The 11,985-nt window shown below is 41.9% G+C and overlaps 2 protein-coding genes across 5 annotated transcripts in view; one reads left to right on the forward strand and one right to left on the reverse strand.

The window, feature by feature from the left end:
• Positions 1 to 11,985, reverse strand: part of fkbp16 (FKBP prolyl isomerase 16) — a 53,279-nt gene that overhangs the window by 29,354 nt on the left and 11,940 nt on the right. For 2 of the 4 annotated variants that reach the window (XM_037978471.1, XM_017406247.3), the window contains exon 2: positions 1,859 to 1,952. The gene's annotated coding sequence lies outside the window, so the exon portion shown is untranslated. Of the gene's footprint in view, positions 1 to 1,858; positions 3,433 to 4,220; positions 4,828 to 11,985 lie in introns of those variants that run through there. The other 2 variants (XM_037978470.1, XM_037978472.1) reach the window with 2 other exon arrangements.
• LOC108230127 (RNA polymerase II elongation factor ELL) overlaps positions 3,659 to 11,985 on the forward strand; it is a 26,100-nt gene continuing 17,773 nt past the window's right edge. The window contains exons 1-2 of the mRNA XM_017406070.3: positions 3,659 to 3,823; positions 6,952 to 6,999. Coding sequence (XP_017261559.1) covers positions 3,686 to 3,823; positions 6,952 to 6,999 — 186 coding nt within the window. The 5' untranslated portion in view covers positions 3,659 to 3,685. The remainder of the gene's footprint in view (positions 3,824 to 6,951; positions 7,000 to 11,985) is intronic.

The following is an 11,985-nucleotide window of genomic DNA, read 5'->3' on the forward strand; positions in this document are numbered from 1 at the left end:
GTAAGAATATGACTCTTCATATTCAACATTTGAACCAAGGAAGTTAGGCCTTTAATTCATGAGGCCTTTTGTTGTGATGTTTTGTTGGTCATTTGTACATCTGTACTTCATCAGGATGCCACGTTGTTGCCGTTAAACGTCCAGATCGCAGCTTGACGCTGCTGTGATTAAACGAACAAAAACCTTTACTGTAGCAAGAACTGACAGTATCTTTAAACCAGTAGTTTGGATCTTTTGAACCGGGGTTCTGAGGAAACTTTATGAGCAGTTAATATCTTACCTGCAGCTGATAGCTTTTTGAGTTACCTCAGTTTGGAGAAATAAGGTTTAATTCTAACTGGACTGACAAGCCAAGAACCATAGTGGATTATTGTCAACATTAAACAACTTCATTCTTTTGAGTTTCATAGACAAATACTGCTTTATAAACTGTAGCGCTTTCGGTGCATTGTATGTGTGCCGGAATAATCATGTAATTAGAAAGTGACTGTGACATATAAAGGTTTATAAAATAGCGTTTATTTCGAAGTTTTACGATTTGAGTTGCTTTAAGATGGTAGTAATCCACTTTGGTCTTGGTCCTGCTTGGACTAGCTGTTAGGTTGTCAACTGAGGACTTTATTTCTTCAAGAGGAGATCGTTCAGAGAGCAGGTGAGACGTTGATTGTTCATAGCCTTCCCACAGAACCCCACTTCAAAAGGACTGAACGATAGCTTTTAAATTTGAACGACACATTGTGCATTTTGTTTTTTGAGCTCTTAAATCAAGTCGCTCTCATCTGGTTTTTATTTATCTCCAACGCTGCTGAGATTTCCCTGCAGCTTTTAAATTATATATTGATATATATATTGTTTGAAACTCAATTGTGCTGCTTAGAATTCAGAATAATTTATTTCCTTTATATGTTGGGTTTCTTTTTCACTAGTTTATAAATTTGCAAATCACAAGATATTAATATCTCACATCTTTTATAAACGGACGTTCCTGATAGGTTGGTTGACCAATAACACTCAGGCGTCCACATCCTCCATGTGGTACAAATACTGCTTCACTAGTATTAAAGCTGTTGTTTGTTCCACAGTGAAAGCAGCAGATTAAAGTAATCCAGATTCCAGTTTTGGTATTGAATTCCTCTTACGCTCTAAAACAATATTCAGATTTCCTAACTCAGTCAGAGAAAACTTGTTTTAAATGATGAGTTTTTTTTTATATTTGACAGTGTATTGACTCCATGTGTCAGACCGAGTTTTATCCATTTTTCCCCCAGTCAGACTGTAAAAGTGGTGCATATTCATACACTCGCTGATGCTTTATGGTGAAGTTAAAACTCGTTTGGCATTAACCACTCATTTTCAAACATTAATATGTAAGAGATAACATCAAATATTTCACAAAAACAAATGAATAATCAACCCCTCTAGCCACATCATTGAACTACTTGGCTACAACTCTCAAAATGTCATTGCTAGCTGCATTTCTTTGTCTCATTTGACAGAAAAATAAAAACAAATCAAATTTAAAGTGTTTGGCTCTGGGTTACAGCTACGGTCATTATAAACTGCTGTGGGGAACTTTATTCACCAAATAATGACTCCTCTAAACAAGCAAATAAGACGCAGATCTGCTGTTGAAAAACAGAATTAGCTTAAGTAGCCTTCTAAGTAGATTTCTGCTTTCAGTAAGTAGAAACATGTTTAGCTCATTTTGCTGAAACTAATGTAAAATGCAAAAAAAAAAGGAAATAAGCAACCTAAATGCTGTCAGTACAGTCTGTTTTTAGAACACACATCTCCATTCGTATCTACTTCCTCGTGTGTGTAGGAGTGTGTGCAGAGAGAAAACACAAAGCATATTTACCTAAATCCGGTTGGAGGAGACTAATTTGGACCTTTACCCAACGCAGGCCCTGAACGCATCAAACAGCAGACCGGAAACGGCAGGTCAAAACAGCCTGAAAGTGACCAAAACAAAAATGGAAAGTAACTTTTTTAGATTGATTTTTTTTTTTTTTTTTTTTCCTGTGGTATTTAGGCTACGTCACACGTGTCAAACTCAAGGCCCGCGGGCCAGATCTGGCACTTGTTAACATTTTATTTGGCCCCCAGGATAACATTTTAACCCTCTCATGTATGAATTATGATAAATTTAGCCAGGATTTTTTTTTTCATAAAGTGATTTTTTATTTTCTTGGGGCATACAATAAAGGGTGGGAATTTTTTTTTTATGTCTTCAAGAACTTTTCCACATGTCCACTCAGGTGGACAGCATACATTTTGAGATTTTTTTTACTAGATGGCAGAGTTTTGCATGATGCACTAGTGTCCACTTTACTGGTCTATGTGCAGTTATAACATAAAAACTCATACATTTACAAGAAAATGGCTTTTAAAGAGCTGTCCGCTGCTGTGACCACTATAAAATTAGCTCTGGCCTTCTAGTTTGTGACAGATGAAGTCTCCATCACTTCTCATTTTCCTCAAAAAGCTGAGCGCACTCAGTGTAGTCTTTTGGTGAAAACAACTTCAAAGCCAAGAAAATTAAGTTGTAATTTCTCAGTAATCTTTGATTTTTACGTGGAAAAAGCAAAAGAGAGCTTTAAACGGGACCGATCATACTCTTGTTGACCAAGTTGAGCTAATGTGCATCTGAGGAACAGCAGGCCTGCTTTGATGTATGTTGTTTTTTTCTGATGTCACTGATTCTGTTCATGACTTTCATGGACAGAATTTCTCGGTGCAGCCCGACCGCTGAAGGCGTCCAGTTCAGCGGCCTCGGGATTCTGTCTCTGCTATTTGCAGATGATGTGGTTCTGCTGGTGTCAAGTGGAGGATCTCGGGGTCTTGTTCACAAGTGGAGGAAGAATGGAGAGTAAGATCGACAGACAGATCGGTGACGCTTCTGTAGTACTGTCTGTTGTGGTGAAGATGGAGCTGATCAGCAAGGCAGAACTCTCTGTTTACCGGCCGGTCTACAGTCATGAACTTTGGGTCATGTCTGAAAGAATGAGATCTCTGATACAGGCGGCTGAAGTTAGTTTTCTTCGCAGGGTAGCTGAGCGCTCCCTTAGAGATACGGTGAGAAGTTCGGGAGGGATTCGGAGTAGAGCCGCTGCTCCTCCACATTGAGTGGAGCCAGTTGCGGTAGTAAGGACGCCCCCGGGCCGTCTCCCTATAGGGAGGTGTTCCGGGTATGTCTGACTGGGAAGAGAACCCAGGGGAGGACCCAGGACACGCTGGAGAAACTGTGTGTCTCTTGGAATCCTCCCAGAGGAGCTGGAAGAGGTGGCTCAAGCTGCTGCCCCCACGGCCCGTCAGATAATGATGCTTTTTCTGTATTTTATTCTCGTTTTAAAGTTAAATGTTAGCGGCTGTAGGTTCATATTTTAGCTGTTTTAATGGATTGTGATGAATGTATTACTAGGGAAAAAAATCATAAGAAATTAACGCTAATGACGTGTCTTTATTTTTTTTATTGTTCATTAAAGTATGAGTCATAACTGTATAATTCACTGCGAAAAGGTAATTGGTTTTTCTATATGAATAATTTGACATATTACATGTAAAACCAAGGGTGATTTATGTGTGTGCGTGCGTGCGCGTGTCTGTGTGTGTGTTAGCCCCGCCCACACGTCTTCTCCTTCGTGACGTCTGAGCAGAATGTCGCCGCTGGGCTTCAGTTGTAGAAATGGCAGCGCTGAGACAGGAGCATCGGTACGGACTCTCCTGTGGCAAAATCAACAAAAACACCCCGAACCAGAGCCTGTACCACGTCAAACTCACTGACACCGCCATCCGGACCCTCGAAGCCCACCAGAACCTCAAGGTAAGCCGAAGCTGTCAACTTTCTTAGCCGCTTGTGTGGCTTTTTCCACGTACGTTTTTTCCTTCTTTTTTAAAATTTTATTATATATTTATTTTTCTTATCGTGTCCAAACTTCTGTGACTGATTTAAAAAACACGCGCATTGTTCTTTACATTTGAGGAGACTCAAACAAATAAACAAAGAAACAAACAAACAAACAAAAACCAGTCAAGTTTAAACACTTGTAGGCTGAATGTTATCGATAAAAGCGCTGGTGGCTTTCTCCGCTTAGCCTGAGCTTGATTTATCAAATATACCCTTAAAATGTCGTCGAATGAGCTAACTCTTAATAAATCCCTCATTGTTAAGTGCATACAAGTCGTCTTGAGCAGAAAAAAAAAACTTCTTGTTTACCAACCTGCTTAAACACCCCCAAAATTAGCAACAGTAGTGATTTTAGTCAGCGCTTTAAAAGCCTGCCATTTGTGCCAATTTTTTTTAATTTTTTTTCGGTAAAAATCCATCTTAAAAAATACGGTTTAATTACAAAATACAATGTCATTAAAAACACACTTTCCAGCGTATTTTTAAGGACGTTTTCTTCCTGCTTGCGCCGCTCCTGGGATTAAATTAATGAAGAAGCTATCAGGCAAATTATTCGTCTCCTAAAATCCCGAGACGGGGGGCTTGTTTTAGTTCCTTTAGGTCCAATAGATTGGAGCCAGATAATTTAGTTTATCCGAGTCACAGTGGTGTTTCCCAGAGCTGTGTTTGATAAGACGGCTCATGACTGCGAGAGGAGACTCGTTTTAAGCTCATTTTAGTCTCATTTGGTCCTGGTTTTGGGGCTCAAACTGGGCCCGAACCGGTGTTTGTGGTGTTTTGTTTTAGTGGGGGGGCTCTTGTGTTGTTTTCTGGCCTTTCCACGCCTGGAAGCCCGCCCATCTCCGGAGCTCATTGGTCCGTGAAGAGGAGTTAAAGCTCCACGGTCTGACAGCTTCCTGCAGCGGGCAGAGCAGAGGTTTCTGCAATAAAAAAAAACAACTTTATTTTCCGAGTCAGAAGACCACCAGAAAATACTGGTTCAGACCGCTGGACGCCCACTGTGGAAGAGTTTCGTCCTCCAGTTTATTAGGGTTCATTTTCAGATGTTTAAATCTGTGACCAGGTTTAAAATGAAACCCTAAAAAAGTGTGTTTATGTCAAATTGTCGCTGCAAAATGAAGAATATTTTCAAATGAGTTTCCCGCGAATGTTAAAATGGTAAATAGTTATAGTTTGCACTTTGTATGGTGCTTTATCTAGACCAAGGATCCCGAAGCGCTTCACGCTCCAATCAGTCATTCACCCATTCCCACACATTCACACAGTGGTTAGAGCTGTCGCCTCCCAGCAAGAAGGTTACAGGTTCCCGACCTGGAGCCTTTCTGGGTGGAGTTTACATGTTCTCCCTGAGCTCATGTGGGTTTGCTCTGGTTTCCTCCCACAGACCAAAAACATACAAGTTAGGTTCATTGGTAACTAACTGTCTCTAGGTGTGAGTGAGAGTGTGAATGGTCGTTTGTCTCCATGTGTCCCTGTGATGGACTTGCGACCTGTCCAGGGTGTCCCCCGCCTCTCACACAGTGGTGGCTGGAGATAGGCACCCCGCCACCCAGAAAGGAGAAGCATGCAAAAGAAAATGGATGGATGGGTGTTTAAAGCCATAAAAAGTTGTCAATATACACAATTTTTCAATATATATTTTTTGCATATGTGTATTATCTATGATGTAAAAAAAATAACCACTAAATATGCATCATTCCCTATCAAAAGTCTACGGCACGATTTGTAATAAATGAGCAAAATCCGCCAAGTCATGTTTTGTTGCCAACAATTACAAGTTGTTTGTTTACATTCGAACATCAATGGGTACACATCGGACAGGATATTGAGTCAGTAAAGTAATCCCGGGATGTAAACAAAGTCAGAGGGGAGAACAATAAAATCAAACGCCAAAAGTTCAAAAGCTAAAAAGGTAAAGTTCTTCTCTTTTCTTCTGAAAAGAAACGTTGACTAAAAGCTGTGAAGACGAGTCGACAGGAGTGGAGCCATTTTGGGAGGAAGAAATCGAGCGGTGGAGAGCCTTGATGCAAAAGTTGGGAGTTAAGATCAGATGCAAATGAGCTGTGCTGAAATATTCTGAACTTTAACGGGAGAATTTCCTTAACGGATCACCGAATTTAGTTGTAAACCAAGACGAGGAATATTTGCTGTTTTGTAAACCAATTTTTACGAAATCCTATGTAAGTTTGAGTTACATTAACCCCCAAATGGCCATTTGATGGTGTAGAAATTGTGTTAAAAGCATAAAAATTCAAATCAACAACACTTAAAAAAACTCTTGACGGCTTTTATGCCTTTTTAACTAATATGAGATAAAAGGAAAATATTGAAATGCAGAATTTAACAACCACATTCAGATAAAACCACAAAAAACCCACACTTCAAAAATTATAGCAAGTTAAACTTTGTCACTTTAAAAAAAATGTACCAACCTGTCAAACTACATCACAAATAACTTTGTTGAAAGTTAAAAAAACATTATTTCTCCAAACCAAAGTTCAAGTCTTATTCTTTTATCTTAGTTTGTAGAAAGCAATTATTTTTTTGTTCTCTTATCAGTAAGATTAAGCCTCCAGTTTAAATTGTACTGTCATATGAACACTTTGTGCTTTTAACATTCTATGTTCTGTTCGGTCTGAAAAAAATATTGGGGGCCTTTCTTTCAAACCATTAACAATAAATTAAGAGCTTTTGGTCTCAGATGCTTTGTGTTTCTGCTGGGAACTAGTCTCAGTCTTTGTATGTTTATTCATTATGAGAGGAAATCAGATGAAAACGCATGATCCACACACAAACAAGACACGAAGACAGTTTTCTTTTGGTTCTAGATTAAAGGATTATGCTCATTGTCTCTTCATATTTGATCCAGAAACTCTTGACCCGAGCTTGTATTGTAGAACGGTGGTTATGGCAACAAACACTGAGGCTTCAGCAATGGCAATATGTTTCCACTGATAGTTTATGAGTTGTTCAATAGATTGAGCCTGAATGTGACCTAAGAATAAAGATTTATTTGTTTGTTTGTTTCCTCTCTGTTTCCTCAGGCATCTCTATCAAATCAGCCGGTGATCTGCTTCAAGGGGAGCCAGGGGGTAAGATTATTTTAAGTCACACATTTGCTCTGCTCATCTTAATTGAATATTTTAGCGTCCAGTTGTCACTTCCACGGATCCGCAGAGAAGTCAGTTTAAGAGTCTTTCCCAAATGTCGGAATGGTGTCGGTGTGTTTTGTAAACTGCTTTCTTCAGAGGTTCAAATCAAGGATATTGTTACTTTCAATGCGCCACACCTCGCAGCCTGGGGGTGGGGGGTGGGGGATCTCATTAATTTTCCAGTAATGCTCCAGAATCCCGCATCAGGCATGTCTGTACACACACCAGGTGCAATAAAGCCTCCGCGATACAAAAAATAAAGAGGACATTCCTTTGAAGCAGCTAGAAGAGAACAATTCCTGTGTCTGGTCAGATTAGCGGGGGTCAGCGCTGCGCCCGCTTCACCTCTGCTCGATGGACTACCACTTATTAACCACACATTTGGTTCTGGCTATAAAAAGTGGCTGTAATCCCTGCCGGAGCTGATTGCCTTGATTAAAGTGGTTTTGCTTTGGTCACAAATGTTGTCCGATCGTGGTTACATGGATGCAACGCCCCCCGGCTGCTAGCCAGGTTACTGGGTCAGGGTTGCAACTGGGAAGGCTTTATTCTGGGAGGGGGGAGCTGGCAAACCTTGGGGAGTCCCCCATGTTACCTCGCCTGTTGTCTCTGTGCAGACATGAAAGATCTGACACACCGGAATGGCATTTTTTACTTTTATTCTTAAGAAATACTTAGTTTGTTTTTTAAAGGAAAGCAGTGTTTGCAGACATGGAACAAGTCTTCTGTAAAACTGACAACAGAATAAGTTGCTTATGAGGGTAGTATTCCCGTGAAGCAATTTTAAGTGAGTGCAATTTAAGTTTGCTTTAATCGCTGAGAAGGATTTGGTGATTATATCTTGGCTGGCACATTACATATTCTAATTGCTTTGCAGAATTCGAGCATGGTCTCCCTCCCCCTCCGACAATGGTCTCGGAGCTGGACGATTGGGCATTAATGAGCTAGCTACAACCACTGGTAGTGGGGGGAGGCCAGATTAAGCTGTTATTGGGAGGGGAGGTACTGGTGAACCTGGTAGTCTGGCATAAAACAGGGATTTCTTGCATCTACATCGACATCACACGTGTAGATATGGGTTTTTACCTACTACATAAGCCCTTTGTCCAGTTGTCAAGTTGCACAAAGTTCAATCGGTCGTGTGTCCACTGACAGTTGCCAACTGTGGAGCTTTAACACACAAAAAAAAAAAACACAACTGCCTCTTTTTGGTCACTGCCCTGCCTGTCCCATGTCTTGTTTCCTGTAAAGGGGCACTCGCAGGGCCACAAAAACCAGAGGAATTCTTCAAATCACTGTCCTGGCATCGCTCCAGGGCTCAGCGGTGCTGGGGGCCGAGGCTCCTATCAAGAAATAGCACACTGAGGGTTTTTTTCAGGCCGCTTTCTCTTTCTGTCCCCGCAGCACGTAGCCCTACTATTGTAAATCGTCCCGCCAAGCTTGTAATCATGCAATGAAAGACGCAAACTCTCAGGAGACCTCCGAAGTTGGCATTTAAAGCCTACTGTGCAACCTATAAATAGTAAAAACAATAAAAACGCAGCTTGTTTTGACCGGCGTCTCATTTCACTCTAGGTAGGGTAAAAAGACTTCAAAACTGGCCGCGCAGCATAAACGGGGAAGAGTCTGATCAATAACCGACATCTGGAATAAAACAGAATAAGACTCTGGATTGCTTTATAATCACAGGGGGATTAAGAGATGCAGTCAGAGCTGGTCTGGATTCCCAGAGTTGGGAATTTCACATCTTAGTGCTTATTTTCCTTTTGGGCCTCTGGCAGCACTGTCCGCTCGTTGGCATGATCCGAATTCTTGGAAAAGGACCTTGTTAAATAAATCTATGTGGTTCAGTGCTTATTGATTAGCAAACACATGTTACTTAAGAAAAATAAACTTTTTCTCATACATTCTCGGTTTCGTGTACCTTTTTATTGCGGAACGCTGAATCTTACCAAAAACATGGCAGAGCTGTGCCATGCTAAGAGTTTTATTATTGTACTCGTGCGTTGGCTGGTTTTATGAGCGTAACACGGTGGTGGTAAACATGTACTTCGCATTCGAGCTGTGAATGTTGTGCTCCGCCGGGTGTCCCGTTGGTTTGGTTTCCTTCTCGGCGGCTGATAAATGTTGACTTCCGGTCGCCGGAGTGGCTGTTTTTGTTTATGACGCCGTCTCGTTTTTATGTGCACAGCTGTCACATGAAGGCGGCGGCGCGGGGATGAGGGGAATGTAGAGGTCCTCTTAAAGATATTCTCATGACGACTGTGTGTGAAGGCAGAGCTTCCCCCCCGGGCTGCCTCCCTCCCTCCTGCCGGCCCTCTTGATTATTGTGCCATTTCGCCCCATGCCTCGGCTGAATCCTTGGGAGACATCAGGGCTCCTATCTCACACATGGCTGCTCTGGCTCTACCCCCGCTCCCCCCCCCCACGCTCGCACTGAAAATAAGCTTTTTCACTGTGCAAGCACGTGCACACACAGATATATATATATATATATATATATATATATATATATATATATATATATATATATAAAAATCTGTAAGCTAATTAGAATAACAATAACAGGAATGAGGTTTGATAGCTGTCCTCTCCCAGTGGCAGAGGAGTGAGAAGAAAAGTTGTCCCATGTGTTTCGTAAGAGCACACACACACACCGCTCTGTTCATCCACATGTGTTATGCAACGCCAAAACCCCTGTGCTCTGTTTGCTCAAGGCCCCTCTGTGTTTTTCAGGCGCACTGTATATTTTAGGAGCACGCTTTACGAGATCTTATTATTAAAGGGAACTTTTGGAGCCACCGGCGTTTTAAATTAGGACCCCGTTTATAAAGCCCCCACCCCCGGTCTTTAACGAATCCAGGAATTTTGTAAATGCAATTCTAGATTAAAAGAAGAGCAGCACATTCGTGCAGTTATCTTTATAGTTTCGCAGAAAATAAGCCAAAATGCTGTGTGTGGAAACGAAAGTCATCCTTCAGTAACTGGTAGAACCGTCTTTATCAAAAACCTAATCAGTCTCTCATACCCTCGTGGAAAGTTTTGACCCACTCTTTGTAACAACATTGTTAACCTTGTTTAGCATTTGGAAGCATTTGTTTGCGAACAACTCTTTTGGCGTCCCAAAGAGCCTTTCATTCAGGTTGGGGTCTGGACTTTGACTGGGCCATTGGAACACCTTGGCTCTTTATGTTTTTTTAGTCATTCTGTTGTTGATTTGTGGCTGCGCTCCGGATCATTGTCCTGTTGCACGACCTTAGGCCGGTCAAGCTTCAGCTGCTGGGCAGATGACCTCTCGTTTGACTGTACAGAAACTCTCTCACTGTAGGATGATGGATTTCTAATTGTTTGGAAACTTACCATCCCCGCTGGATTGATTGTTGCCTCTCAAAGTTGGTTGCTGATATTTGGTATCCTGTTAACACGCCCGAATGCTCCAGACCAACGAACTGCCAGAATATCTGTTCACACTTGTTGATGATCATTTACTGAAAATGTTTTTAGTTAGCAGCACTTTGTTACTTCCTCCCGAATTCCTATTGAAGCAGCAAGGGTGTGCTTAATTTTTGTACACATTGCTTCCTTTTGGCCTATTTTTGTCAGATAAATAGGACAAGAATAGAGCTAGACTGAATGACGTCAGGCCCCAGGGATAAATCACACAATTAACAGGCAATCAGTTCTTTATTTTCTTTATCAAAATTGAGTAAATTGTAATTTACACGATTAATAAACTGTTTAAATTTAGGGAAACGAGCAAACAAATAGGCTTTATAGACCTTTTTGAGTTTCCCTGAGGTTTAAAAATACTTTCCGACACACAATCTTTGAATTGTTGAAGGATTACAGACTGGCTACTGGTGTGGAGAGAAAAGTCCAGTAATGGGAGTAGAGCATAGCTGTCCAAGTGGGATGGCTCTGGTGAAACAGCAAGGCTTCTACAAGGAAATCACATTACTGGGTTCAGTGTGTCTAAGCAGGTCTGATAACCAGCAGTAAAAAGGAATTTCCTGACTTGCAGACACCGTCTCCATCACATCCAAATTGGTCGAGAGGTAAATGTCCAAATATATTTGCCTTGCTTCCATATGATCTGATTACTGGCGTTTATGTGCCATCTTCAAATTAAGAGGAGGGGTGGAAGTGTCGAAGGTTGTGGAAACGGCGACCGTTTCGTGTTGGTTGACAGATTAACTCCAGCTTCTTCAGGGAGGGAAAAAAAAAACACTGATTCTGCTTGGCATAACAGGCAGTACTTTGGGGGGTTGTTTGACAGTTGCCCATCCCCACATCCCTGCTCTAATTCGCGTCAGTCCCCCCAACACCCCCCCCCTTCCCTTCCCAATCCTTTTGCTTTTCCTGTATCTACCAACCCCCCTCAATGAATAGATCCTCAAGCATCAGCACCGCATCCATCCAGGCTCACAGAGAGCGGGCGAGAAGAGGTCTGAAGAGACGCTTTGTGTGCCACGCACTTTTGGTTTTTAACATCTGTTTCACAGTTGTAGATCATGATGTTCAGTCCTTGAGAACAGTGATTGGGGATAATTAATTTCATCCTTGTGTTTCTCAGAAATATTGTCAACATCGGTGCACTTGCTTGACCGCGTGCGTCACCAAAGAAAAACCATAAGGAAACTAATGACGACGATAATAAAAAGATCAAAATACACATTCTTCAGCCGTGTTCCAGGATCCCTGCACCGAGCTGCGCATTACTAGAGGACGAGAACTATTTAGGGCCATTTGTCATGCACCGGCTCTGCTGGGAGTCGCTGCCACCCCTGTCGCCTTCATACACACACCCAGACCTTCAGTCCCTCCCTTTACCACCCAAGCTACGCACGGCCACACGTCCCTGCTGGTCATGAATAATCCAGGCAGCCCGACAGGCCGTTGCACTCAGCTTTGTTGGGGAAGGAGGGG

This window comes from Kryptolebias marmoratus, linkage group LG11 (genome assembly GCF_001649575.2).
Source record: "Kryptolebias marmoratus isolate JLee-2015 linkage group LG11, ASM164957v2, whole genome shotgun sequence".
Taxonomy (NCBI): Eukaryota; Metazoa; Chordata; class Actinopteri; order Cyprinodontiformes; family Rivulidae; genus Kryptolebias; species Kryptolebias marmoratus.